Source organism: Gobius niger, assembly GCF_951799975.1.
Source record: "Gobius niger genome assembly, chromosome: 12".
Lineage (NCBI taxonomy): Eukaryota > Metazoa > Chordata > Actinopteri > Gobiiformes > Gobiidae > Gobius > Gobius niger.
Window position 1 is genome coordinate 21,169,086 of NC_136863.1, and position 27,953 is coordinate 21,197,038.

General features: G+C 41.9%; 1 protein-coding gene across 1 annotated transcript in view; it reads left to right on the forward strand.

Annotated features, from left to right (window-relative positions):
• The first annotated feature begins 8,558 nt into the window (after positions 1–8,558).
• The window catches only part of LOC306971141 (uncharacterized protein), a 30,740-nt gene continuing 11,345 nt past the window's right edge, over positions 8,559–27,953 (forward strand). The window contains exons 1-5 of the mRNA XM_079567299.1: positions 8,559–8,690; positions 8,891–8,957; positions 19,831–20,073; positions 23,312–23,386; positions 26,175–26,477. Coding sequence (XP_079423425.1) covers positions 8,906–8,957; positions 19,831–20,073; positions 23,312–23,386; positions 26,175–26,477 — 673 coding nt within the window. The 5' untranslated portion in view covers positions 8,559–8,690; positions 8,891–8,905. The remainder of the gene's footprint in view (positions 8,691–8,890; positions 8,958–19,830; positions 20,074–23,311; positions 23,387–26,174; positions 26,478–27,953) is intronic.

Below are 27,953 nucleotides of genomic sequence, written 5' to 3' on the forward strand. Positions count from 1 at the left end.
ATGATCTTAATGTGTTGTTTGTCTACTGATTGTACGTATCATGCTTTTGTTCTTGTAAACGTTTCCAGAAGTTTGACCTGTGGGACAGTGAGAATGGTTTACACTGGTTTACGATGACCAATCACTCATACGATTTCAAGCATTTACGTGCCTTTGTCTGTTAAATTAAACCATAATTTTTAATCAAGCTTTGACTGAAAGTGATTCTTGGTGCAGTACTGTCTTAGTATTTTCAAGAAGTACAAATCTGCTGCAAAGTACTAAAATATACACACTCGGCTACAGGTGCGGAGACCTTGACGTGTACATTCATTTCACTCAAGACTAGATGCAAGTTGGTGATTTTCATACTCACTGCTGCCACCTCAGGTCTTTCACGGAACTGCAGGTTCTGTGTGAAGCTTCTATATGAAAATACTTCATTGTTGGATTTTTATACTCCATATAGTCCCTTTAACCTCTTAGCCTTCACCAAGCCCATTTTCTCCATTTCAGTTTTACCCAAATCTAAAAGCTCACAGACTACAAGCCAGAGTAATGGCTCTGAAAGACCTACAAAACTGATCTAAGATTTTTTTCCTTGCGTTGTCGTGACATTTTTGTCGTATTTTTGTGGCGTTTTCATAATTTCCCCCCCGTTTTTTTGTCGCCCTTTTTAACTTCTTCACCTTTTTAACTTCTTCGCCCTTTTTAACTTTACTCTGAAAAGCTTCTTGCCTCTAGAGCCTGTAGAGCCAGTGTAATGCCTAATTTGAAAGCTCAGACCGACTATGACCACGTCGTCACTTTGCATCATTGTATTTTTGATGCTTTTTCATTTTTGTCACGTTTTTGTTGATTTTGTGATGTTTCTTTGTTGCGCTTTCATCCTCGTTTACATCTTGTTTTTGGCGCTTTTTTCTTTCTTTATTTCAGTGCTCACGACCATACCCATGGTATAGAGCACAAGTTCACAAAACAAAAAAGAACAAAGTAATAACAAAGAACCTTTTTCAAAAAGGTACCAAATTTACTGATTACATTTTGACTTTGATTTTGCATAAGTGAAATAAATGTAAACATTGAAGGGTGTCTTACATAACATTTTGGCAATTATTTTTCTCTATTAATGACAAGTTCCGCATTTGAACATTCAAACAGTAGATGAAACTCATCGCTGACAACATTATCATTACAGAGATTACAATGACGAAATTTTAAGACAGTTCAAGATTTAGGTAAAGCCGAACTGTTGACAGTGTGCTCTGCTCAGTTCAGGTGGGGGTCAAGAGGTTGAAATCAAGACTGGATTGTCCATTTACTCCCAATAACTGCCCCTTCCTGAAATTAAAAATACAGATTTAATTAGTAGTAAACATATTTCATACTTTGCTAAAACGGAATGTAGAACTATATGGAATTGCCAAAAGCAAACAACAAATGTTAGGTCACACCACAATGTGCTTTTATTATTTAAATGGGGGAGCTGAGCAGTTAAATATCTATGATGGCCTACATTTTCAAAGTATGTAATACAGCATTGCCTTCCAGTGTTTTGTTAGAAAATGGTCAAGCACAAAAGGATTCTTGCACAACCACTAGGGGGAGGAGTTGTATCAGGTTTGAAAGAACAAGCTCAGGCATAAAAAAAAGAATGAAGAACTACAAAGTATTTAAATATTGTAAGCACATAAGTCATTCTTCAAATCCCCTCTAAATGAATTTAATTTTAAATGCACGCTCGCAGAGTCCTGGGAACGTCAACATGCGAAATGTATTTACTGTAGAAATTGCGCCATCTTCTGTTCAAGTCTAGCAACAGCAGAAAAAGAATCCTGCCGCCTTTTCTCTAGCCTTTTCAATCCCATTCTTTCTCTGTACTGTATTTTGTGTCCATTTTCATCAGTTATGAACACTGTCACATAAGATTTGGCCAGATTAGGACAATTATTTGCATATTTAATTTCTGTATTAGCACAAAGGACTCATTTCTACTCTCAATTGCAAATGAAGAAGGCACACTCTTTCAAGTGTCTTAATTAAAAGCTTATATATATATAATTAAAAGCACCATTTCTATTGCTTTCCTGCAGCAGGCTGCGCACACACTGACACTTCACACTCGCACAGGCTGTGCTTGGTTTAAGCCTTCAGACACCGATGTGGGTCACCTGGCACAGCTCGACGCGCACGGCTGGCACTGCGTGACTTGTGCCTGCCTCCGTGCACAGCAGAGGTGGGTATGATAGACAGATAGCTTAACTGCGGATCTCTGGCACTCACACTGTGTCCCTGTACTTTAGGAGAATTGCGCAAATTCATTAAAAAAAGAACTGGTGCAACTGGTCCGGTGTGCACATATGCTGGAGTGTTTGTGTGGGAGGACTGGCAGCGTTTGTACATTTGTGGATTCTGAAGCCCCTGGGAGGGAGAGAACAAGCTCCAATCAGTGTGACAGAGATCTTGGCGTGCGCAACATTATGCACATACTGCCACCTACACATTTGCACACACAAAAGCTTAAAATTGGGATTATAAGCTATTTTTGTAGGTGTCAACAGAAGACACAGCGTTTTCTCCCTGGTTCTCTCTTCCTTGGGTTGATTAAGTGATCTATAAAGTGAGCACTTCCCTTTGATCCACTATTTTCCACTCAACTCTCCCATGAGGCTTTGGGAGCAAGTTGGCCCATTCACTGGCTCCATAATGAGCTGCTAATTATCCCAGGACCTCATCAGTCCCTTTGGGCCGGCCCTCTTCTCACAGGTTGGCATGGTGACTACTGATGGGACCTGCAAGAGCCGGACACCAAAGGCACCACTGCAGCCTCAAGGCTCTGTGAAGAAAGGACACGACACTTAATTAAGCAGAAGAACAGCCAACAGTATAGTATTACTGCAACTAAACTCATCCGTGGGTTGTTTTGGTAAACCAGTGCATTTTTAATGTTGAATGTATATTTTCGCATGGGAATAGTATATGACCTTTCTGAAAACTTCTACAGCCTATAGACCCTGTCGCAGCAATGGGGCAGCAATGGGCCCTTCCCATTTCCTGTTTGTGGTGTCATGGAAACACACCACGTTCCTCCCTGCTTTAGCACTAGGACATAAAAATGCAGTGTGGATACAGCAGGATGACAGCGCTCAGACATAAACAGCACACATGGTGGAGACAGAGTGTGTGCCCAGAATTAGAAGTTCTCATGACGTACACAGGAAAACAGCCAGTAAAATGTTACACGTTTATAACCTCATTTATCATCAAGGCCTGAGAGTAAATCAAGTCTTAAAATGCCCTAATTCAAAGGCACCTCCAATTTCCGTTAGTTGCTAAGCAACGATAGAGCAGCAGCGCAATGCTCCGAGTTCAGGACTAGGCTGTAATACGGAGCTGGATCCATTTGTGCAGAGGGTCTGCTCCAGCCAACTGATTGTGACAATGATACTCTGTCTATGTGGAGTAATTACCCACTCTGCGTCTGAGGGCAAATGATGTCAACTCTAGTACCACCTCTGCAATCGGACCAGTCCACAATACTGACAGGATCTTCATCAACCAATCATCATCATGAAAACCATTAAGATAATAAAAAATGCCCCAAATCATTAACAAATCTACCCTTCTCTCTGTGGCGGCATCGCCGTACACTTAAATGCAAAGTACTTCAATGGTCATTATTCAAAATTATGCAGAGCATATGTTTTTGGAGCATCCGAATAAAACCTACACAGAGGCAGGGACAACCTGCAAACTCAACACAGAAAAACCCTGTCCGGTAAGGGATTCAAACCTGGGACCTTCTTGCTGTGATGCAGGAACAGTAAGCATTCAGGCCTATAAAAGTCTACGACCAACATGTGTCATGTTTTCTATGACTTGATTCAGAAGCTGCTCAGATTTAATGAACTGACCTCTCAGCTGAGGCTCAGTGGTCCTGAGGTCTGCTTTGATCTATTCATTCGTTTCTTTGAATACATTGCGAGCATCTTCATTAGGTGTGCTTCATTTATTCTAATCAGTTATTTGTAAAAGCACATCTGCAGATGGCTTCAACAGCTTCAATATGACATCTACATTCATCTCATCTTTCTTTTTTTCATTATTTATTTTCATTATTCAAATATTCTCTGTCCGACTCGACCTAGATTGTGATCTACATGGCAAATATTAGAGTAACTATAAGACCATTGTGTGGTTTAGTGCGTGCTCAGCTAGAGTAGCATTCCTCAGTCAGAGAGCGTCTTGTGTACCAAGAGCTGAATTTGTCCAAAACAAAGAGTTCACTTTGAGAAGAGGGCGGAGTTACAGATCCCCATCTATGACCTCACGTGCTAGTCATGCTTGTGTTGAGGAAGAACTTGCTTTAGAGGAACAATATGTTGCATTCATGTCACATCATAACATTCTAAAAAAATACTGAAGTGGAGGATAGGGCAGAATTCAACTGTAGAATTTGCCTTTTACTTGTCCAAATGCAGGCCACCTGATTTATGTTTATAATCTATTCACATGAAACAAAATCCGGCATAATTTTTGATCTTTGATCTTCAAAAATGACCTACAGTGAAATATATATCTCTGTTTTAACACACAGGCACGATTGTTCCCAGTTGAACTTGAAGTCATGAGATCAATATGGCAAATTTGTGGATCCAATACTAAACAAAAAAAATGACATTTAACAATCCAGATTTTCAACATGTGCAAATTTTCTGTTTGGTTATATCCATTTTTTTCCCTTTATTCCTTTTTTTAACCAGGTAAAAAAAACTCACTGAGATTTACAATCTCTTTTACAAGAGTGACCTGGCCTGTTTTTTTCTTCAAAAACTTTAAATCACCCACAGTTTTAGGCTGACACTCTTCTGCTGATATTATGACAGCTGTGAATGCAACATATTAGAAAATCTACATTTTCCTTTTTAAGTAGGTGGGAATCACTTTACATCCACACAAACCAACCACTCAAAGCCTGACAGATTTCTGTTTGAGCGAGGGTCTCTTTGACTTGGACCATTGGATTTCATCTCGGCTGTGTGTGTTATGAATCCATCTTTATAACCTTGTGCGAACAGAACACTAATTGGCTAATATAGTTTGAAGAGCCACAGTCCTGTTTATGGTTAAGAAAAAAAGTTGATGGAATATTCCCATGATACGCAGGTTCAGTAAAACTACCTGAGCTGAAGTGATCATTCCCCTTTTCGAAGTTGAGCAAATACTAAGAATAATCTTCCTCTGATTGGTTTGATGCTATCTTTCCACATTCCAGGTTTGGTGCGTGAGTAACCAGGCTCCACTTTCGACTGATGGGATGCAGCCAGACATTGTCAGCTCATTATCAGCACCTTGTCATTCGCTCTCACAGCTATCTGCATGAAGCGTGTGTCTGTGAGTATGACAACTTTGACTTGCCTCAGCGCCTGGTTGACTGCAATTGTCTGGGGATTGCGGCATCCAGAAAAACACAAGAAAAGTTTTTTGAAAGCAAAGAAAGAAAATCAGTGTTTGTGTCGGTTGTTCTGAAACCGCTGTTGCTCTAATTTAACGCTCAGCCGGTCTGAGGGATTACTGCTCCAGCTATACTCGCACAGGTTGCTTTAAAACATCAGATGCCCTTTCTAATGGAACCATTGTGATTTATTTGAGATAAAGGAGTTTTGATTGTGTTGGAAATACAGGTGAAACTCGGAAAATTAGAATATCGAGGAAAAGTTCATTTATTTCTGTAATTCAACCTAAAATGTGAGACGGATGATATGATGAAGACTCATTGCATTTGTTTGTTATGATGTTGATGATTTTGGCTCACAAACTCCAAATTCAAAATATCAGACCATTAGAATATTGTGCAAAGGGACTATATTGTCAGCTCAAAATGTCATCCTTTCATCCGCAAATTAATCAAAAACTCCTGCAAAGGGTCCCTGAGACTTTAGATGGTCTCTCAGTCTGGTAAAGTAGTTCACCATCATGACGAAGACTGCTGACCTGACAGTTGTGTAGAAAACCATCATTGACAAAAGCCTCTAAAGGTAATAGCAAAAGAAGCTGGATGTTCTCAAAGTGCTGTATCAAAGCACATTAAAATAAAGTGAAGTGGAAGGAAAAGTGTGGAAGAAAAAGGTGCACAAGCCGCAGGGATGAGCGCAGTCTGGAGAGGATCGTCAGGAAAAGGCCATTCAAAAGTGTGAGGGACCTTCACAAGGAGTGGACTGAGGCTGGAGTCAGTGCATCAAGAGCCTCCACACACAGACGGATCCTGGACATGGGCTTCAAATTTCAAATTCCTCTTGTTAAGCCACTCCTGAACTACAAACAACGTCAGAAGCGTCTTACGTGGGCTAAAGAACTAAAGAACTAGTCTGTTGCTCAGTGGTCCACAGTTCTCTTTTCGGAGGAGAGCAAATTGCACATCTCATTTGGAAACCACGGTCCCAGAGTCTGGAGGAAGAATGGAGAAGCACACAATCCAAGATGCCTGAAGTCCAGTGTCAAGTTTCCACAGTCTGTGATGATTTGGGGAGCCGGTGTCAATGCAGCCGTCTATCAGGAGATTTTTAAGTACTTCCTGCTTCCTTCAGCAGACAAGCTTTATGGAGATGCGGACTTCATTTTCCAGCAGGACTTGGCACCTGCCCACCCTGCCTAACGTGCAAAAAGCTGGATTTTTTTTTTTTTTCTTTGTACAAGCTGTAAGCCAAAATCCTCAAAATTCTAACAAACAAAGGCTTCACAAATGTCACTTTGCATGCAATGAGTCTATATCATATATTAGTTAGTTAATTAGTTTCTTTTATGTATTGTATATACAGTATATATAGCAATAGCATAGTAATGGGTGGAAATTGCATAGTAACTAGGAATGGTGAGGGATGAATGCTTTTTGCACTTTCCCGATTATTTACAACCAAGCCATGTGACAGCCTTTTAACATAAAGTACCTTGAAAAAATACATGCATGTCAGGGTTACTATTTCCGTAGCACAGACTTCCGCCTTTCATCTGCTTCCTCTTTGCACTATAGACAGTTTCCATATGAAAATGTGTGTGACCATATTGTTTGTATGAGTCTGCAGTGCACTTCCTGGTCTCTGACAGTGCTATGATAGGAATATCCTCTGCAAATCTGGTCCACCTTTCCTCAGACGTCAGCGGAGTGGCCAAAAGTGGCAACAGCTAAAACGGTGAGAGAGAAACAAAACATGTAAACAGAAAAAAACAAAACACTTTAAGGAATGTGTTGCTTTTTACAGCCAAATCTGTTTACATTTGTGATAAACAGACAGAATAGACGGCAGCTTAGGGGAGGGTGTTAACAATGGACGAGATGTGATCAGTAATCTGCAAAAGCCTGTCTGGATCTCATTACGGCCAAATTCATTTGGGCCCGGAGACCGCCAGAGATAGAATGGATTTGCTAGACAAGGTGGCATTGGCCGTGTTGTTTTTGTTGCTGTAATCAAGTTTTGACCTTGTTCTGAAAAGCAACTATTGATTTTAGTGATGTACACACACTCACCCTGTCTGAGAGCTTCCCCCATCCCAAGTGCTAAAGCTAATGCAAGGCTATACAAGCAGCTGCTTCCTTCCATTGGAACAGATCGTGAAAGATGATGACAGTAGAAAGCATTGTGATCACTGGTGCCAATAATTCATTATATTACATCCAAAAAGGCTTCTCGCAATAACAAATGGGCCTGATTAAAAATAAGGTGTGATTTTCTAACATCAACAAATCGAGGCTGCTGTGTTTACTACTACTCTGCTGTTTACTCACTTGCCACCCACCTACAACTCTTTCTCATGTGCTTTATGGGTTATGTAAGGATGTCCATATTCAGTAGGGGCCTGCATGCTAAGTGTACCTACGCCTTACTATAGGGCCTTTTTATAAGTTAAATTCACAGTTATTCAGAGACTTACTGTGTTTTTATATCAGCGATTCAAGAATTGGGGAATAGTCCCTTCAGTCGTCGGCTTTATATTAAAAACAGACCCATTTAGTTGCTAAAAGTTAAAACCGCACTAAATCTATTCATTCAAATTACAATTACAATTACAAGCCCTGATTGGTGGCAAAAAGCCGGCTTCTTTAAATCAGTCTTGAAAGTCTTCATATTATGCAACATTTTAGTCTGCAACCACTACACCTCCAACAATACTTAATCGCTGTTTGCATTTTGTTAAGTAAACTACTGTACATGCAAAATAGTTGAAGTTCTCAAGTTTGCCCCACCATTTCTCACTGCAACACACAACATTTTCCAGATCTAGTATTCTTTTTCCATGCTTTCCATGGCAAGGAACCACCAAAATGACCTTCAGGCTGCATATTTCACATATCCTTCGGCTGTGTCTTTGAATATGACTTGGTCTGCTATATGCTTGACCGTTGCTGCATACCCAACACAAACCATTACTCCATGATGATGCTATCCCTAGTCCAATTTCTGCCTATAATAACCTCCCGTATATAGCCGCGTCACATAAAGGTGAAAAGTTGCTCAGAGGCGGTGGTGAGGGAGCGTTGAGGAGAGAGAGGCGGTGCGAGAGGGCGGTCTGTGTGTGTGTGTGTGTGCGTGTGTGTGCTTCTCCGCTGGAATATAGCATCTCTCTCTCTCTCTCTCTATCCTACGATCCGCTCCTCCCCTCTTCCCTCTCGGCAATCGCTCCCACGCTCCAGGACCCTCCCCAACCCTCCTGAGGTATCCAGCCTGCTATAGTGCCTGCTCTGTGGTTGTCCTTGCTGTGGATCTGTTTGTTTTTGTGTGTGTGTGTGTTTGTGTGTGCGTGTCTCTCTCTCCCCTGCAGCTGCGGTGGGCGTGCGAGCTTCTGACCCTCGATCGCCCACTTTGTTTCTTGTTTCTTTCTCTCTCTCTCACTGTGTGTGTGTGTTTGGCTGCAGCTTCTTTTGGGGGCTATGGATGGACTGCGTTTACCTCCACTCATCGAGGAGGCTCTGGACTCTACAGGTCTGTCACGTTGTTATGCTATGTCTATTTTTAGCCCCGCACTACTGCACTGATATGATCACTGGAGAGCTTTTTCTAGCGTTGAGGGAAAACTCTTGCAGCGCTCGGATGGGAGGAGAGTGCTAGTCAGGTGGCGCGGGGAGGTGGGCAGTTTTTTTGTGTGTGCGTGTGTATATTGAAGCTGCTCTATTAGAAGCTGACAGACGAGTGGGCTTTACAGTCATCTATGGCATCTGCGCGTGTTTGATGGAGCCTGCAAGCTGCCAGGTAATGGACATGGATGTCTGCCACATTCGCAAAACAATGTGGATATTAGTGGGCTGTGCTGCTTTTAGCTGCTATCATTCATTCCATACTCAGTTGTGTTATACTTTCTCAGTGAGTGAATGACTTTGCATCTTGACTGTGCAGCTATGATTACTAACATATGTGGCATGTATTTTGTATTTGCCCCCGATGCTTAGCCTCATACATAGTCAGTAGTGTGTCGGAGGGAGGAATGTTCGGAATGCTTTCTTCATTTTGTTCGTGTTTTTGAATGGGCGTGCGCGGGACATGCTGCTGGGAGGAGGATGTTTATGGCCGTGGAGGGACGGAGGGTCAGCTGCCCTATGACCGGCCCGCGCAGGTTGCCAGAACGGGACTTCCTGTTGTCCTGAAAATGAACTTCTCAAGTAGATTAAAACGGAGACTGCAGAAAACACAGGATGAGCAATGGTTGAATATTGCAATAATGGGGTTGATGTACCAACTAAGTTCAGCTACAACCCGTGCAATAGTTCTAAAACTGTGGTACCACTAATGCGCAGTCAGTGTCTTTTGCGTTTCAAGTGATGAGCTGGTTTTAGCATGGTATTATTTTGCTTAAGATATGCTTGAAAATAGCACTAATTCTGTCACTTTAGTCTGAGTTAGACCTGATTTGAGCCTCTTTAGTATTTTCCGACATTTATTTGATCATAAAACATTAATTATCGTAATCATTGTAGCTCTCTGAAACTCATTTGCAGACTTTGCCGTATTTTTCAAACTATAAGTCGCACTTTTTTCATAGTTTGGATGTTACTCTTACTCTAACTGAAGGAACAAAAAAAAAGCTAATCGCGGACATAGCCACAGCTAGAGGAAAGAGTTTGCAAATGGGTGCTTGGACAACGTGATGGCGGGAGAGGCTTGTCAATGGAGCAGCTACGCCTCCATGCGCAGGTAGTTGCCAAGGCTGGTGCGACTTATACTCCGGAGTGACCTATATATGTTTTTTTTCTTCTTCGTTATGCATTTTTTTGGCTTAAACTCCAGAGCGACTTTTAGTCCGGAAAATACGGTACTTCATTTCAAAGACAGCTGTTTTTCTCTGTTTTCCCCTCCGATGACCATGACAACTCACACACTATCCCAGGAGGCATATTCTTCCGATCTAACAAGCCAGTTCCTGTTATGTTGACCCATGGGAGCTCTCCTCTTTCATCATAACACTGGGCATATGCTTTTTTCAAGACAGAACAACACGGTCATGGAAGTGTGTGGCTAAATGCAGTGTGAATCCTGACTACCTGATTGCCCATAACAACAGTAGAAGGATGGAGATTGAGCCACGGATAGTGAATTACACACACTCACACAGGGATATAAATGGATTAGAGTCAATTGTCCTGGTTGAGGTCAGATCTGGCGAGACGCGATTGTTTGCAAATGGGGGCTTTTGTGTGCGGCTTTCTGTCTTCTGGCTGGTGCAAATCGTTACAAACTTTCTCACCATCGATCTCTTGGAAATACAGATGCTTCTCACTCCCTGAAGCCACAATAGCAACATCTATGCTATTTGTAATTCGTTAACAATGTGTATCCTTGCCATGTGTTACTTCCACGTTCTGCTCTTACCTGTCCGAAAGATTAGATGAGAATTAAGATTTTGTTCGTCCAACATACCAATAGGAAATATGGAAAGCCAAGTGTAATCTTAATGTGGATCTGAACCACTGAATTAGAAATGCCCACTATACTAAATGTGGATTAAAACAAAATATGAATTTAATATCAACTTAAAGGTGTATTATGCAACTTTCTATGTGAAAATTAAAATTGATATTTGTGCATCTTTGACGTTGTAGTGACCCAGTGGCTGTATGAGTGGTCAGCATGCCACCCTTACTTTTGATCGCAGTGTTCTCTACAACGCTCCAGGATCAATTGTTTTGTAGGTTTTCTGGTGAGAGGGTCTGTCAGCAGAGAAAACCTTCCAAACAGCTGATCCTGGAGCGTTCCAGAGACCACGGTGATGGAAAGTTAAGGCGTCATGCTGACCACTTATACAGCCGCTGGGTCACTACAAGGGCAAATCCGCACAAATATCAACTTTCTCTTTTTTTAAAAGAGAGTTGCATAATCCACCTTTAATTTTCCTGTTACCAACTTTATAGATTTTTTTTAATCTCTTTTTGAATTGTGTTTTTTTTTTTTTACATTTATGGTGAAACCTCATAGTTAATGTGATGCTCCTTCCTCCCCCGTGCACAATTTTCCATTAGTTAACAATCTGTAGCCTTCTCATATTGTAACTCCCACTGGCAACAGACACAAAACAGCGTTTTCTCTCTGTTTTGACACCCTTTGCTTTCGACACCCACACACTGATCCAAGAGCACGCATAGAGCTCATAAAGCTAAGCACCTGCCTACCTGCCCTCTCCTGTGTTCTCCGCTCTTTCCCATCCTCCTCCTCTGTTTGTTCCCTCACGTTGGAACAGCATCTGCAGTGATACTCCCATTGGGCCCCCTGGTTTTTCCAAGTGCTTGGAAACCAGTAAACAACTCCAGTGACCAGGTCACATTGACAGAATATTCCAAAAATTCCATTATCCACATGAATCACATAAAAAACCCGGTGTCAAGAAATACTGTACCTCTATGTGTGCCACTCCTCGTGCCCAAGGATAAATAATACACCCCCCCCATATAACTGTTTTGGTGAAAATGTTCTACTCAGCAATCTGTTTAAGGTAATGCTCATTAGTGCCCAACCCAGGGAGCTCAACGTGTTTTTGATCAGTCTTTTTTGAGCCTATGCCTCCCACAGTGAGACATGTGTCCTGGCCCCGCCCCCAGACTCTCAGTGGGTATACCTGACAGGCACAGAGCACCATATGCCCCTCTCTTCACACTCGAAATGAAACAGTCTGTGCGCCTCGGATAAAAACAGGACGCTCTGTGAACTTCTGTACAAAATCATATGGATTGGCCATAACTTTTCTTCCATTCACACACAGTACAGCATAAGAAGCCTATAATTACAAACCCCCCCCCCCCCCCACTCCCTTCCATTTGTTCAGCTTTTATTCTTTGGGATTTGGCAGCCACTCACTAAACTGTGCTCTCTCCAACATTTTCTCTGTGATTTTGACATGTAAAAGACTTTCAGGTGTGTAATCAAACGGCTTATTACCGCATCACCTGTTATCACGCTTTGTAGCAACTCACATCTCCCTACGCAATTGCTGTTGACGAACGCTCTCGTAATCAACTTAAATCAAGTCACCTATGGGATGCGCCCACTGACACACTTTTTCCCTGCACGCTCATCTTTAGCACGGTAATCAGGCCGAATTATTGCAACGTTCTGCCATGCATCTTCACGGCGCTGCTGACCCACTTCCTCTGATTTCAAAACGCAAACATGGATTTTCCATTTCAGGAACAGAGGGCCTCATTAGCTCAAGCCCCAGCTCCGAGGTGCTTGTGGACCCTTTGTTCTCCCCCATTCTTTCGGCCTTTGTCCCGGGAGCTTTGATATCGCAGATGAGAAGCGTAAACTCTGATTTCCCTATGAGACTTTTACAGATGGAGCCCTATTGATCAGCACGTTTAAGGGTGACCTCCTGCGAGCGGGAGGGCATCTGATAACATCATTGTCTATGGGGGGGAAACCGCAGACAGAGGGTTTCCGTAGCTAAGAAAACCCTGGACCAAGCCCAGGTCTATTACAGGGCTCATGTCCATATGGTCCGGAGCTGGTTCCCATGGCGATGAGTAAAGAGTAGGTTTGAGTTCGTTCAGGACAGATCGAGGTCTGTGCTGTGTCCAGAGTTTTGAAAAGGGACAAACTGGAATTAAAACAAACAATTCTGTAGCATGAGCTTATTGTATGGTCTTGGCAAATTCACCAGATGACTAGTTTTGTCCATTGTAAAAGTCCCACTGCAGAACATTCTTGATCGTATGCTGCTATGTAACATGTGCAGCTAAACAATTGTTAAATAGATAAACATGCCAGTAATGTCAAACGTGCTCCGACAACACAGATACAGACACAGATACAGACAGCTACATTTTTGCAGCGGTTATCAAAATAAATCATTTGTAAGACGATGGGATGAATTTAAACTTCATGTTCACAACCTGCTGTCAAAGCAAGGCAGCAGCGAGACAGGGAACCAAAACTGCGTTGTTGTTGTTATTATTATATTATTATCGCAAATTCAACCACCCTCATGATGTTGTCTTTTTGTGCCAAGGGATGCGAAATTGTCCACGATTTCTTCCTGTCTTTAATGGACTGAAAGTAGCCTCTCTCAGCTTTTCCGTGCATTAAGACCTGCACTACACCCCGGCCTAGACGACTGGCACTCACCAGGCTCACAGCATGCATTACAGCAACACCAGCGCCAATAAAAAAGCAGTTCTCGCTCTCACATTTTTTACGATAAATTATGCAGACACATCGATTCGGCTCTCATGATAATAGAGGAAAACTCCTGAGAACTAGTTGCGCCAAAGTGCCAGAATTGAGCGAAAGGTTTTGTGCTTTGGGTCAGGAGTGCAAACAAACCACTACAACAGGGGGCTTTAAACTGATAATAGAAATAACTTAGGACCTGTACTGTATATTTCTGATCATTGACAAGAACTAACCCTAACGTTTGTTCTTGAGCTCTTGTTAATAGTTTCAGTACATGGGATTTGTGAGACCCTTGAGAGGGAACTTGACATTGCCGACCGACACCGATGTCATGAGATACCTTTCCTTCCCTTTTCCATCACTTTCAGCCTCAATTTCCTGACTCCTCTCCACTGCTGTGTGCTTTGAGAGGCTGGGAATGTGCCATAGCGGAGGGAAAAGCTACAACATCAGCGCTGGGCCTGGCTTCAAAGCTGTTCTGGGGGTAAGACGAGGAGGAGGAGGAGGGTTGGTGTACATTATGCATGGACTCCCACACAGCTGAACCAATTTAGGCCATATATTCATGTAGTTACAAAGCGTGGCACACTTCTGAACTATATGGACACACGTGGGCCGCACAGCTTGTTGACATTCGCGTTTGCAAGCAGACAGGTACGTCTACGTATACGCATGTTTGTCAAAGCGGTAGTTCAAAACAACACCTGTCCCTCTTCTCGCTTCACCTCCAGCTGTAAGCGCTTTACACAGCTGATTTGAGTCCAGATGCTCCTTTTTTCTCCCCCACATGAGATATTTGATTGGATGGATCCAGCCGGCACCGGGAAGGGAAGACTCCGTGTTTTGTTCGTCTCTTTCATCTTCACACGAAACTTGATTGTATTATTTGAATGAAGTCGGAAGAGATTAGATAGAAGACTGGCAGGCACTGTGGAGAATTAAGCGTTGCATCACCGGGTAAAATCTGGTTTGCGGTGATAAATATAGTACAGTGCAGAAGTTTTCGAACAAGAACAAAGAAAGTAAAGATTCAGTGCGGGGATCTAAAGACGCGCTTTCCATTAAACCAGAAAATTACTTACTTCTGGACGTAGGGGAAGTCAGTATCTTTGGTTAAAATAGTAGCTCCCCCAAAGTGCTTGTGTACTTTTTGCCTTGTGTATGTAGAGTACCCCAGCTTTTGTGTGTTCCAGTAGATTTATTTGCTTAGACATCGCAGAAACAAATGCCTAATGCCTAATAAATCAACCTCGCCAAAGAAAAATCTTCTTATGATACTGAAGCTACAAAATGTGGGGGACTGCGTGGGGACTCTATGGGTTACCATAGGGGTACCACTGTCTTAAAACTGTCCTGGATCTACAGTAATACTATATAAAGTGATATTTTCTCTGCAGATCAAGCACTACTTGATGATTTTACTTTTTGCACTGTCCCACATACAGCAGATCTAATGATGCATTGGTTTTATATAGCGCTTGTCTGGACACTCAAAGATGCTTTACATTGCACTATTCGTTCACTCCATACTCGGTGGTGGTAAGCTACTATTGTAGCCACAGCTGCCCTGGGGTAGACTGACGGAAGCGAGGCAACCAGTCTGCGCCATCGGCCCCTCCGACCACCACCAACCACTCACTCACTCACTACATTCGCTAGGCTTCCTGGTGTTACCAAACGGTCTCCCATCCAAGTACCGACCAGGCCCTTCCCTGCTTAGCTTCCAAGGTCTGACGGGATTGGGCAGAGCAAAGGCGGTATGACCACCAGATCTGAAACTTTGCCAATGTTGATGACACTTGGATAGTTTGATAGGTTGTTCTTCTGTGCCAAAACTCTGTCCCACATTCCTGCCTCTCTCTTCCTGTGACTTTTTTCCCCCCCTATTGTTTGTTCAAAATCCTCTCCTCAATTTGGCAAAGTGCATTTTTCATCAGTGCCCGTGCTCCGCGGATGAGCTCCCAATCAAAGGCTGTAACAAAGAGGCTGGTGTTGTCACATTAATGTTTAAATTTAATCTCAGACAGCTCTCCTTCCTGCAGCTTGGCTCCTGCTCGCCATAGAACAAGGTTCACTATGGCATTCTCAATGTGTTGTGCTGCAACGTGATTATGGAGGAATGTGCTGTGTCCAGATAAAGCCATCGTCTGCCTAAAGCTAGCGCTGCTCCTGAGATGATTACCCCAGCACGCACCCCTCTCTTGTGTACGCACGGAGCAGCCATATCTAATGTAATCCAGCTTCCAGAAAGGACCAAAGAGTGACGCTGGCTCATAGCAGAGTGGATATAGGTGTCGCAACAGCTGATTGGACAAAACTATGTGGTTGACATGCGCTGGTGACTCGCGAGGTGAAGATGATAAATGTTTGTGAAAGCGTTGTCGGGGTAAAACTGACAGCTCCGCTCCCCAGGGGGTTCTGAGCGGAGATGATTGGCAAAGAATAATATTTTGAATTTTGAATAACAATGAGATATGGAGTTTTCTTCCACACAGTCAAGGGAAATTTGACAGAAAATATACCCATACTTGCACACATGAAGAGTTATTACAATTGTTATTGATTACAACTTGATTACAACTTTTTTTTCATAGTTTGGCGATGGGTGCGACTTATATATCAAAATATATCATTTCATGTTTGTTATTTTCACACTGACAGCCGCTAGAGGGCGCTCTAGGCTTGGCTCTAGGCTCTAGGATCTGCTACTCCTGTACGGTTGGACAATGACAATTAAAGCACTTACTTACTGTACCACTGAAAAACAGTGAAGTGTGGAGTGAGCGAGAAACTTGTGAGGGACTGGCGAAAAGCAGCGGTTATTCTTTCTGCAATGAAGAAAACATAAAAGCTAATTGCGCGCTAAAAGCTAGATGGTCACAGCTAAAGGAACAAGTTTGCCAATGAGTGCTTGAACAACATGCTGCCGGGAGAGGCTTGTCAACGGTGCAGTTACGCCTCCATGTCCAGGTAGAGCAAGGCGGGTGCGACTTATATATATATTATTTTCTTCTTCATTATGCATTTTCTGGCTGGTGTGACTTATCGTCCGGTAGTTCTACAGTTTGTATTTGTCGTGAATCTTTTTCCTTTTCTGCATTTGACCCATTCTTCATCCAGCGCTACAGCAGGGCAACTTTCTAACACTAATACATTTTGGAATGAGACTGTGACATAACAAAATGTGGGGGAAGTGTTGAGGTGCAAATATATTCCAGCTGCACTGTATGTCAAACCAGAATCAGAATCAGAACTGTCTTATTGTTATGAACAGATTCACAACTAAATTTTTTTTGGTTCAGTCGTGCAACATGCAACATAAAACATGTAACATGTAACACTTTAGATAAATAATAAACTATAAAAACTATTAAAAAAGACTATAAGGGCATGCATAAGAAGGTTAAATTTAAACTATGATAAAGGCAACAACAATTTGACACAGAACAACAGTGTGAGTGTATTTTACAGATGTGCAGGTGCATTAAGTATTAGCAGCAGATATGAGTGTGGACATACCACATAGTGATGAATAGGGAGTTTTATAGTAATAATAAGTCCTCTACTAGCATAATCTATAAACGCTATGGATTAGGAATGGATGGCCACTTAAGTTTCTAAGCGAGTCAAGGCAGGTGACCGAACATTGGGAATAAATGGTAGTGTTCATGGTAAAACGGTAAATGGTCTCAACTTATATAGCGCTTTTCTACATACATTAGGCACTCAAAACGCTTTACAACAAGGAAGCAGTCACCCATTCATACACCAATGTAATGTGAGGAAAGGCCAGTGAAGTGTCTTCCCCAAGGACACAACGACATCTTCAGGAGGCGGGATTCAAACCCCCAACCTTCCAATCATGAGACGACCCGCTCTACCATCTGCACCACTGTCGCCCTTCATAAAGTTTGAAGATAAATAATAGCCAACATGATTAGCTGCATCATACAGTCATCATACACCTTTTTCAAAATTTCATATTGGCGCAATTCACAATGTTGCAAGAAACCATCAATACTATAAACATCAATTCATTGCCTGGATTTAAATGATCAGGATTTAAATTCTGTAATCCATAGCTATGCACCAGCACAATATAACCTCAGATAGAAAAGCTGAAAATGGCAGCAGCGAAGGTCTGGCTGTGACTGTATTTGCATTTCTATTTTTGTAGATTGTAACATTTGTTTGAACTCACAAGCTCCGTATTATCCCCTCCACACTTCATATTGTTTTAACCTACTTACATCTAACGGGAGCTCTGTTTCCTTTCTATTATAAATCCCTCTATATCCTTAATTGTGTATGAGTTCAACATGAGTTATTTCCAATGAAGCTTCTGTTCTCTCGTTGGTCTTAAGCCGCCGCTGGCCATACAATCCACTCTCTCCCTATTTTCTTTATGACAAACTCATTACCCCGACATCAAAGTTTAACGACAAAATAGCCTCGTGCTTATGAAACTGCTCGCACGCGCCTCTCTGGGCCGTGCATTGTTTCACTTCTCGCTGTGGGGGAAAGAAACTACTGTACTATAATGCGATGAAAAACAGTTTGAACCCTGATGGAAATATCATGAGAGACAGAGGCTGAAAAAATAATTAACCGCACAAGCGTACGCCTCCCTTGAGCAAAGATTACACTTGTGAGAATCAGTCCTAATTAGCTGGATCTTTAGTTAATGCTTAGCGAGGTCTCCTGCTGCACCTTCCCTCTCTGCTGCCACGTCTTATCGCTTCCTGGTCTTGTCTTGCTCATCACAGCGAGAACACTTGTTTCTAAACTGAAGGACTGCACCAGACATTTTAGGGCACTTCGGTACAAATCAACATGATTTGTGGTTTTACGGCTTGATTGTTGGAGGACTTGACCCTGTAAAGGCTTGTGAAATCAAAACAGAAGCCGCTTTTAATCAAACTAATCTATATCAGAGGGGAATGAAATCAAGTTATATTCAGTCTGTTACAGTCTATTTAGAGAGAGACGGAGATGAATTGCTTATTTTTTTTCTTCATTTCAAAAGACTTTCATTTGTTGTTTTATGAAGATGAAAACCTTTCTGTACACACTTTTTTTTTTTACCTCTCTAAATCACGTTTATAAGCCACCAGAGTCTTTCTTTTGCGCAATATTTACTCCACCCACCTCTGCTCTTGACCAGGGCCCCATTGCAATTGCCTGAGTAATGGCAAATGTGTGTTCGCCGCCATGAGACAGCAATTTGATCTGATAATAACCACGTAATAAATGACGTCTTTCACTGCCTCCTGACCCGCTCTCAGCCTCTCCTCACAGCTATTGTACTGTTGACTCAAATTTATTCAAATAGCCGTGCAGTCAATGGGAGGTACAGCTTTCTGCAATCCGCAAAAAAAAAAAAAGTCCTACATTTCACCTGCTGCCACAATGTGCTACAATTATGTTTTGTCATGGCCCTCTTAGGATGAATAGTAGCTCATGTTTTTATGGCCTTAGAGGTGCATTGCTGAGTGGTGACTCATATGATTGCCTCAGCACAGTGGCCCTTTCTCCCCCCCTTTATTCTCTGCGCATTTTGCCTGGCTAACGCACTCCCCCTACTGGCAAGAAACATGTAGTGTGTGGAATGGATAACAAAGGGATGGACAAAAGAAGGATGCTGAGGTTTAAGAGTTCAAGTCAGGGGACATAGGATCACATTTCAAATAGCAGTTAACTGTGTTACTATTTGCTTTTTTAATTGACAATATTTCGGCTCCCCCCAAAGAAACTTAAGTTCTACTATTCTTCTGGTTTGCCCCTGTCCCCATTAGGGATGCAGAGATTATGATATACGAACTTTCTACTACTTGGTTTATAAGTAATCAATATGTTTTCTGTGTGTGAATAATCATCCAATAATATTAAGATATAGATAGAATAAGAATTTGTGACCTTAAATTGGACAATCTAGACTCATTAAGTGTACAAGCATAGGATTCATGTGTGGTGACTTTAGCAAGAAAAAAAAAAGAAGGAAATTAGTTATTTATCACTGAAGTTGAAATCTCTCATCCCATTGTGTGTTTGTGCTATAAATGTCCATATGTTAAATCTGACCAAACTAATCACAAGATGGTGCTGTTGACTCAACGTAGCTGCTGAATCGTGGCTCATAAGACTCGTCTACAACCTGTGGATCTGTCTGCTTAACTTACCTTTTGTCGCTGTTTGCCAGATGACCTGTGCGATCTGAAAGCCGACTGCAGCCCCACCATGGACAATGAGATGACAGCCAAAGAGCGCGGCGTGCTGGAGGACAATGAGAAGGAGGAGGTGTCTCGGGGAGAGGGAAGTCCGGAGGAGGAGGAGGAGCTGGAGCTGGAGGAGCTCAGGGCACAGGTAGTGCAGCTGCTGCTGGAGCTCGACGAGGCGCGGGAGACTTCCAACAAACACCAGGAGAGCTTTCATGAACTGCAAGGTGAGGAGAGCAGTTCAGTTTAATTAGATGAGGTACACCTATTGACAATCACTATACATCTTTTTATTGTATTTGATAGATCCTTCAAAATAAAACCAAAGCCATGTATCTCTCTTGAGGGTCATATTGCAATTCTCTGATTTCTGATTCATAGGAGCAATGTTCTCTCATAAACTAAAAATATAGGGTCAAATGTGAAGCATGCATTGTATCTAGGTTTGACATGAGCAAAAACATTTTGAATTGATGCTTTTAAATGGCTCCAGAGAATGATTATGAGGGTACAGTAAATGCCTGCTGATCACAGGCCATTGCTCTCAGTTTATCTTCCTTAGACCTGCTGTTTCTCAACAGGAAATCATAAAACATCTAAACCATTATTGTATATTTAACTCTAACAGTATGGGCGACTGACTTTCTGTTGCGTTTAGACACACTTGTCTTGTACTAATGGAGTTCAACAGTAACACTCAACAGGCCCTCGTTTACAGACATGACCTGGTCAACAAGCCCCAGCAGGACTACTTAAAGCCACACGCATAGAATTCTAATCCAGTAAATACAATGGAAATACAACCATTTATTTTATGACAGATGTTTTTATCATTGAAAAATACCTCTTAAGAGAGCGGCTCAGCTTAGTAAGAACTTTACTGGGAGTGGGTACGTCTCCAGCTCATCTCCATGGAGAAGATGTTCACTAAAGTCAGCCGAGATTTGAACAGGTTATGTGCTCATTCAAAGCCATTCTCTGATAACCCACTGCAGTAAAAGTATATTCTGTGTTGAGCTGGTCATTAGGAGCATGTTTTTGTATTGATAGCAATAGTATAGTCCAAAATGTTACGCAGTGTGCCTTTAAAGAACCACACAACTGCACACACCCTACATCAGAAGTACAAGAGACTTTGATTCTGATCTCAAACATATCTTTCCCAATTCAGTCCCAAACTGCAATGCTGGAGAAGCTAAATAGAGAAATGTCCAGTTTAAATACTGTATTTTATATCAATTACATCTGCAGCAGTTATGAAGCGGTCGATATTTATATAATATATAAATAAAGTGGATTAGGATTTTGTAAGGACTTATCAGTTATATATGATTTTGCCTCCAGTTTCCAACAGTTTGTACCGTATCACTCTGAGTGTCTTTTTTATCTTTAAAAACATAACTTTTGGTCTTGGCATCCCAAAAAGTGGCCATATGGATTGGCCAACAGCTACTTTTCCAAAGAAACACAGGGCTGTTTCAATTTATATTTAGATGCCTTGCAATTCTACGTGATGAATTATTTTTAAGACACAAGCTTCGGGCCATAAAAATGTAATCATTGTTCCCTGGGTTAGATTTTGTATCTTAAGTATTAACTTTTTGACTTTTTAAGAACATCTAATAAGAAATCATTTCATCTCCGGGGCAATCGACTGTTCTTTTTAATTTCAGCTGAAGAATTGCTCCAGGGAAGTGATTACTTTCTCTCAAACGTGTACATTTTTATTGGTTCTTCTTTCACTAAGAAAACAGTGAAACTGGGCAAATCACCATCAGAGTCGGAGCCCGTCCAGCCGTAGGTGGTCATGAAAACAAGCCCCGGAGCGCCAATTTAGTCTCAAATCGGAAAGTATATCTAACCTTTGGCAAATTAATTTTCAAGTCACTGCAAAAACCAGAAGCGCACGTCCCGTGGAGAGAAAATCTAAAGGCGACATGACAGTCAGATCACATGCAAATTACAGCCGAGACAGGAAGCGTGACCGCATCCTTGTAACATTTAACACATAAGCTCCTCAGTCATCTTCAAAATAAAAGCTGCAGATAAACAGAGAGACCGAGCCGCTTGTGTCAATGTTTATACGGAGCTGGTGACACGCTCCCTTCCCCATGGGCCGCTGAACGCACCATCACGTCATGTCTTAGAATTGATGTACCTAATGTTCGGGACAGTGAGTAAGGCCTTGGGTATGAGGCCGCGGCCAACTGTGTGTGTGTCATGGCGGCCTGGGCCTCAGCTGTTTGTGCGGCATTCCTCAGACAACTGTGCACATGCGGAGAGAAGCTTCCAGACTGTGGGAATGAGAGAGAAGCATCGGATACAACCGCTCTTAACGCCAGCTGTTTGGAATGGCTGCAGTGCTCTTGATAAGACTCCAGACTGACATGTAAAGCGAAAGAAACATGTGTAGCCACGGTAAAACGTGTGTAGAAGGAAAGATGTGCAATAAAAGGAGAGCTGTATTTGATCTTCTGCTGCCTGAGAAACACACTTAATATGGGAATCCATGACTAGATCCGGTCAAGCAGCTTTTGTCAAGTCACTGGTCTAAACATTTGTCATCACATGTCAAGAACAGTTTCCAGACTGTGATAAAGATAGTGCATCACCGACCAATATGAGAGTAAGTAAGAAGACACAGCAGCTGGTCAGGTTACTGAGATCCCAGGGCACACGAGGAAAAAATAAATGTATACTGAATAGAAGCCACTCTAATATAAATACTAAGGAGTTGTATTCACTGAGTGTTTTGTCCATTAAACTGCCTTTACGTCATGTTTTCAGGCACAAAGTGGACACAGTTTGATTTGGTTGGTATTGAATATGTACGGTATAGCCTTAATTACAATATATAGTCATTTTTGACCATAATTTTGCGAAAATCTTACAATAAACAGAAAAAACATGTAATAGTTTCTTGAGCTGTTAGATCCACACATCTTCAAAGCCTGCTACACTTTTGTATTTCTATTCTCATCCTGACCTTTACTAAATATACTTTTAGGCTTTTCCCCGTGGCCAGAATTTATTTGAGCGCTGCTTTTGGGCTTATTTCTGTAATCCAAAACTTACGTAAAGCGCTGGTGGCATTTGCGTGGGTGCAACTTAAGAGGGAAAAAACCCCGTGAAGCCATCTAGTGCAACTAATCACATCACAACACAAAACACACTTATCCGAAGGCGCTTTGGCATTTCACTTCCAAAACAGGTCATTAGGGGACTCTCAAAGCCCTTTTAGCAACGACGGAACACAGCAGCCTCTAGACTTGGCTTCACGCACAAAGATACAAACCTGCTTGTGTCATTCACGTCTCCGCTTCAAGGTTGAAGCGCTTATCAAATTGTCATCTTTCCATTGGCGGACTGAACTGACATTTTTCTCTTATCTCGGGGAACCTGTGATTCATTTTCTCACCCCCTTTCCCCTCCTCTCGCTCCCATCCTTCTCTCTCTGTCTGTCAGGACTGCTGGAAGATGAACGTCTGGCCAGTGCCCATCAAGCGGAGGCCTTCACGCGCCAAATCCAGAACCTACAAGGTAATGGAAAGTCAAGATAACACTGGTTTGTAAACAGTACCCCATGGTGTGGGAATGCTTCAACATAACGTGGAAACATCATTTATTTTAGTAGGTCAATTCAAAGTCAGATAGATAACCTCCATGAAAAAATAAAAACATCAATAAAAAGATGGAGAAACGTAGTTGGCTGTATTCAGTGCTCCTCTGATCCTCAGTGCAGCACCTCCTGGGTTTGTCCCTGTTTCAGAGCGTAGTGTCCTGCACTGGTCAGCTCCACCTCCTCCTGAGCAGCTCCCTCCGCTCCACAACAGTCTTTCATCATCTTCCGACACGATCTTAGCAGTTAATGTGTTTTATTCTCTAGTGAACGTCCATTAGCCAGAACAACAGAAGGCATGTGTGGCTGAGGGGTGAGTCTTGCCCGGATACCACCCTGTTTGTCCCTCCCTTGTTTCCAGTAGCGCCTCTTGTGACGCCTCCACTGTGCTGCAGGTGTGGGGGCTCCTTGTGCCTCTTCAGTGTTTCAGAAGAAGAAATCTGCAGGTCTCAAATGTCTTTAGCGCAAAAGCTAGCGGTTTATTTGCTTTTAAAAAGCTGCTTTCTTCAGGCCCAACTCTCTGCAGTAACAACATCAGCCGAACCCCACAAAACACTGCAAAGACATACAAAAGCATCCAGCAAAACAATGTGGAAGACAGAAACCAATGCTGTTCACAAAAAAAGGTAAAAAAACCCCGCAGCTGTACCAAGAGAGAGGGAGGTTGCTGCTTCTTTACATTACTGACATAATACTGATACTACTCACTGTTTCTGCCGAGGTTCATAAGTACTGAAGTCTGACACTGCTAAGATTTACTTACTAAATCTGAAGCATATCTTGTATATAACAAGGCTTGACATTAACTGTTATGAGGCACTAAATCTTTTATTAGCTGCATTTCGGCAAGGAAGGACGTTTTTGAAAAGTCACATTTCAAAGTGCCTGGCAGTTTTTGTTGAATAAAGGTGCGCTTTGGTGTCTCAGGAGCAAAACCGTATGAGAGAAATGAATAAAAACCAAGGCCCTCTTTCAGCATCAAAAATTCTTTCTTTATATTTTCTCAAAGAAGCCTTTAGGTGTTTCTTTATCCCACGAGCCAAGACAGAATTTTTCAGGGACACCCAGAAGGAATACGAGAAAAGTGCCTTGGTTTTTCATAATGTCTCTCATAAGGACATTTTTTAACCTATTAAAGGGGGGGTATTATGCAAAATCTACTTTTTCAAGCTTTACATCATGTTATCATATCATTCCCTCATTAAAAACATGCCTGAAGTGTTGCCTTGGCACATTCACATATTTTTGAGTAATCTGTAAAAACTCTGATGGCAGCCATTTTAAGGATAGGTTTGCCTGAGTCCTCCTAGGAACGCCCCCACCTCCTGGAGACGCCTCCGACCTTTCGTCACCAGCCGAGTAACCACTGCTCCTCAGCAGAACCCCCTCCCCACTGATGCCACAGACAGCATGTGGAGGGGGCGTGTCGGAAAGGTTCAGAGGTTCTTAAAGAGACAGAGGCCTATTTCAAGACATTCACTACAGCCATTTTGAGAGAGAATTTTATACAAGGCAGTTATGCTAATTTACTGCATTTACAGACCAACAGCAGGTTTCGTCATCATTGTAGTGAGCTATAGACTGGTGCTATGTGATTGAAAAAAGCATAATACCCCCTCTTTAATGGTTATCGGTATGTAGATTCATATATAAAACATGGTCTCACAAGGTTATCATGATGATGAACCCAGATGAATGTTCTCATGGTATACAAAATCAGATCTAGGTCTCATTAAACTCAACTGGCAAAACTGGCGGTGATCGAGAATTTTAATCTACCGGTGAATCCAATATTGTTTTTTTTAATTCCTGAGAAAATTGACCCCTACAAATGCAAACTATAAGATCAAAAGGCTTTCTAATCCCACATGCAAAAAAAATGAGAGGAACAAGACTGTTGCTGAATGCAAAATGAGGCAAAAAGTTCATAAAAATGTGCAGCTTCTCTTCTCCCAGAGATTTACAACCTGCACTAACCTCTAACATGAAATGGAGGCGAACAGCATGCAGCGCTGAATCTTAAGTAATGGTGCTATTTTTTAGGAGGCTTGACGTGTTCATCCCAACGTGGCGCTCCTAAATGTTTGGGAAAAATGTATTAATATTTCATTCCTGTTGATATTTCATGGAGTGGAAGAGAGTTTTTCATTCGGTGAGACGTCTGTTACAATGCGTTACATCAGCCTCCTTCAAACAGCGGCCCACTCATGCAACACACGCGCCACCCACTAAAGCAAACAGTTTCCCAACATCAGGTAAACACGCCGCTGTGGACAAATCCGCAAATCCCTCTAAAACCGCGGTTTGTTATTTCGATTTACCCCTGTCTTCCCTTGCTTTCCTCCTTTAAATTTTGACTTGTGTTTTGTTGTTTATGATTGATTTAATGCAACATTTTGTCCATAATTATTCATGCTTTGCAGCGTTTTAAGCACAATTCTCCGAGCTTCTGTTTATTACTCAGTAATTCCTCAGTCACACTCCGTGAGGGTCGGCTGTGGCTTCTGCAGACAGATCAGTTGGATTTATTTTGCGCCTAACCCTCTCACTATACCAACAATCTTATGGTCACACAAACACATGTAAGGTTAGGAAAGTGTCTGGCTCAATAACACAATGAAATTCAATTAAAGGTGGGCAAAATACTGGGAAACTTTTAATCTGACCCAATATACTCTCCACAAAACCCATCTCTTTTACCGTCTTCAGCCCAGTTGCGGTCGGTGCAGGAGGAGATGAACAGCCTGGAGGAGGAGAAGGAGAGCGAGTTGTCCGAGGCGCAGGAGGAGCTGCGAGTGGCCCACGAGGAGGTGATTCTGCTCCAGCAGGCGGCGGAGGAGGCGGCGGCCGAGCGCGAGAACGACATCGCCAGTCTGCAGGAGGAGCTGTGTCGGCGCCGGGCCGAGCTGCAGCGGCTGAGCGAGGAGACGCAGGCCTACGAGCTGGAGATAACCACCCTGCGAGCCGAGATCAACATGAAGAGCCAGCGCAGGGAGGCAGAGAGGAGAGAGGGTGAGGAGCACGGGCACATCATACACTTTTATAGACACAAAATCTAACAATCTATGTTTGTGTTTCAACTGTGTAACGTGACAAATTTAAAGACTTATCTATCGTATTAGACAGGTGCCAGCCTGAGTAATTGATATAGTTAAATTTCAATGCCTTTGTTTAATTATTGGCGAATAACTCCAATTGTAAAAGTACCACTAAAGCCATATTAGGAAACACTACATACAGTCCTTTTTACTGTTCTTGTTTTCTATCTACAGAATATACTCAAGGATTTTTTCATTAAAACCTGCTACAGATAAATTAGAATTTTCAAAATATATATATATATTTAAATCAAGCTACAGGTGAAACTCGAACTTTTGAACGATATTTCAATTTTACATTTATTTATGTAATTCAACTTAAAAGGTGAAACTAACAAACAAACAAACAATTTAGAATTCACTCCCCTCAGGTGCAGCCCTATGATGTAACATATCAAATCAAATCAAACCAAACTTACTTATATAGCACATTTAAAAACAACTGTTGTTGACCAAAGTTCTTCACAAATGGTCTATAGTACAAAAATATAAAACAATACACAGGCAGCAAAGCACTAACAGCTCCGATTTAGTCCATGATATGTGATAGACAGCGTTAAAAGCTTTGGAGTAGAAATGTAAAAGTTGGACTGGGTCTGATACTTGCACATACTTCAAAAAATGCAGGATAGTTTATGGATATTTTAATATTTATGTGTTTTTTTTTTAATACTGTGCTGTTCTATCCACATCATTCGCATACTGAGAGCAAGATTCACCAGATGCATTGATTGAACGACACATTGCAACAAGCACAGACAAGACAGATCCTTTTTTTTCATTAAAGAAATGTTCAACACTCTAGATTTCTAAAGCTACAATTTGACATAAATGAGAAGTTAAAACATGTCAGAAATATTTATCAAATTGTACATTTTAAGGAATAGGCCACCGTTTTTGCATACTGAGGTATGTTCTTAGCTGAGCTTAGACGAGTTGATGCGTAACTATCTGGTCTTTGTGCGTGCGCTCAGTCACCAAAGATGTTGTTAGCATGTAGCCTCTCCTCCTCTCCTCTATGGACCCAAACGGGGTTACTTAGAAGTGACCAAGCTCTTCCACTTTTCTCTATTTAAATACAATTACATGAGTATTTACACGATCCAAGTATAGTCACTCAAAATTAAACATGTCGATTTTCTAAGCAGATAAAAAGGGGTACTATATTGTACGACATAATAACACCTTAGGAGCATTTCGAGATATTATTACGCCTCATAATATAGTACCCCTTTTTATCCACTTAGAAAATCGACATGTTTAATTTTGTGTGGCTATACTCGGATCGTGTAACTACTCACGTAAACGTATTTATGTAGGGAAAATGTGAAAGAGCTTGGTCACTTCTAACCATTTGGGTCCATAGAGGAGCGGAGGAGAGGCTAAATGC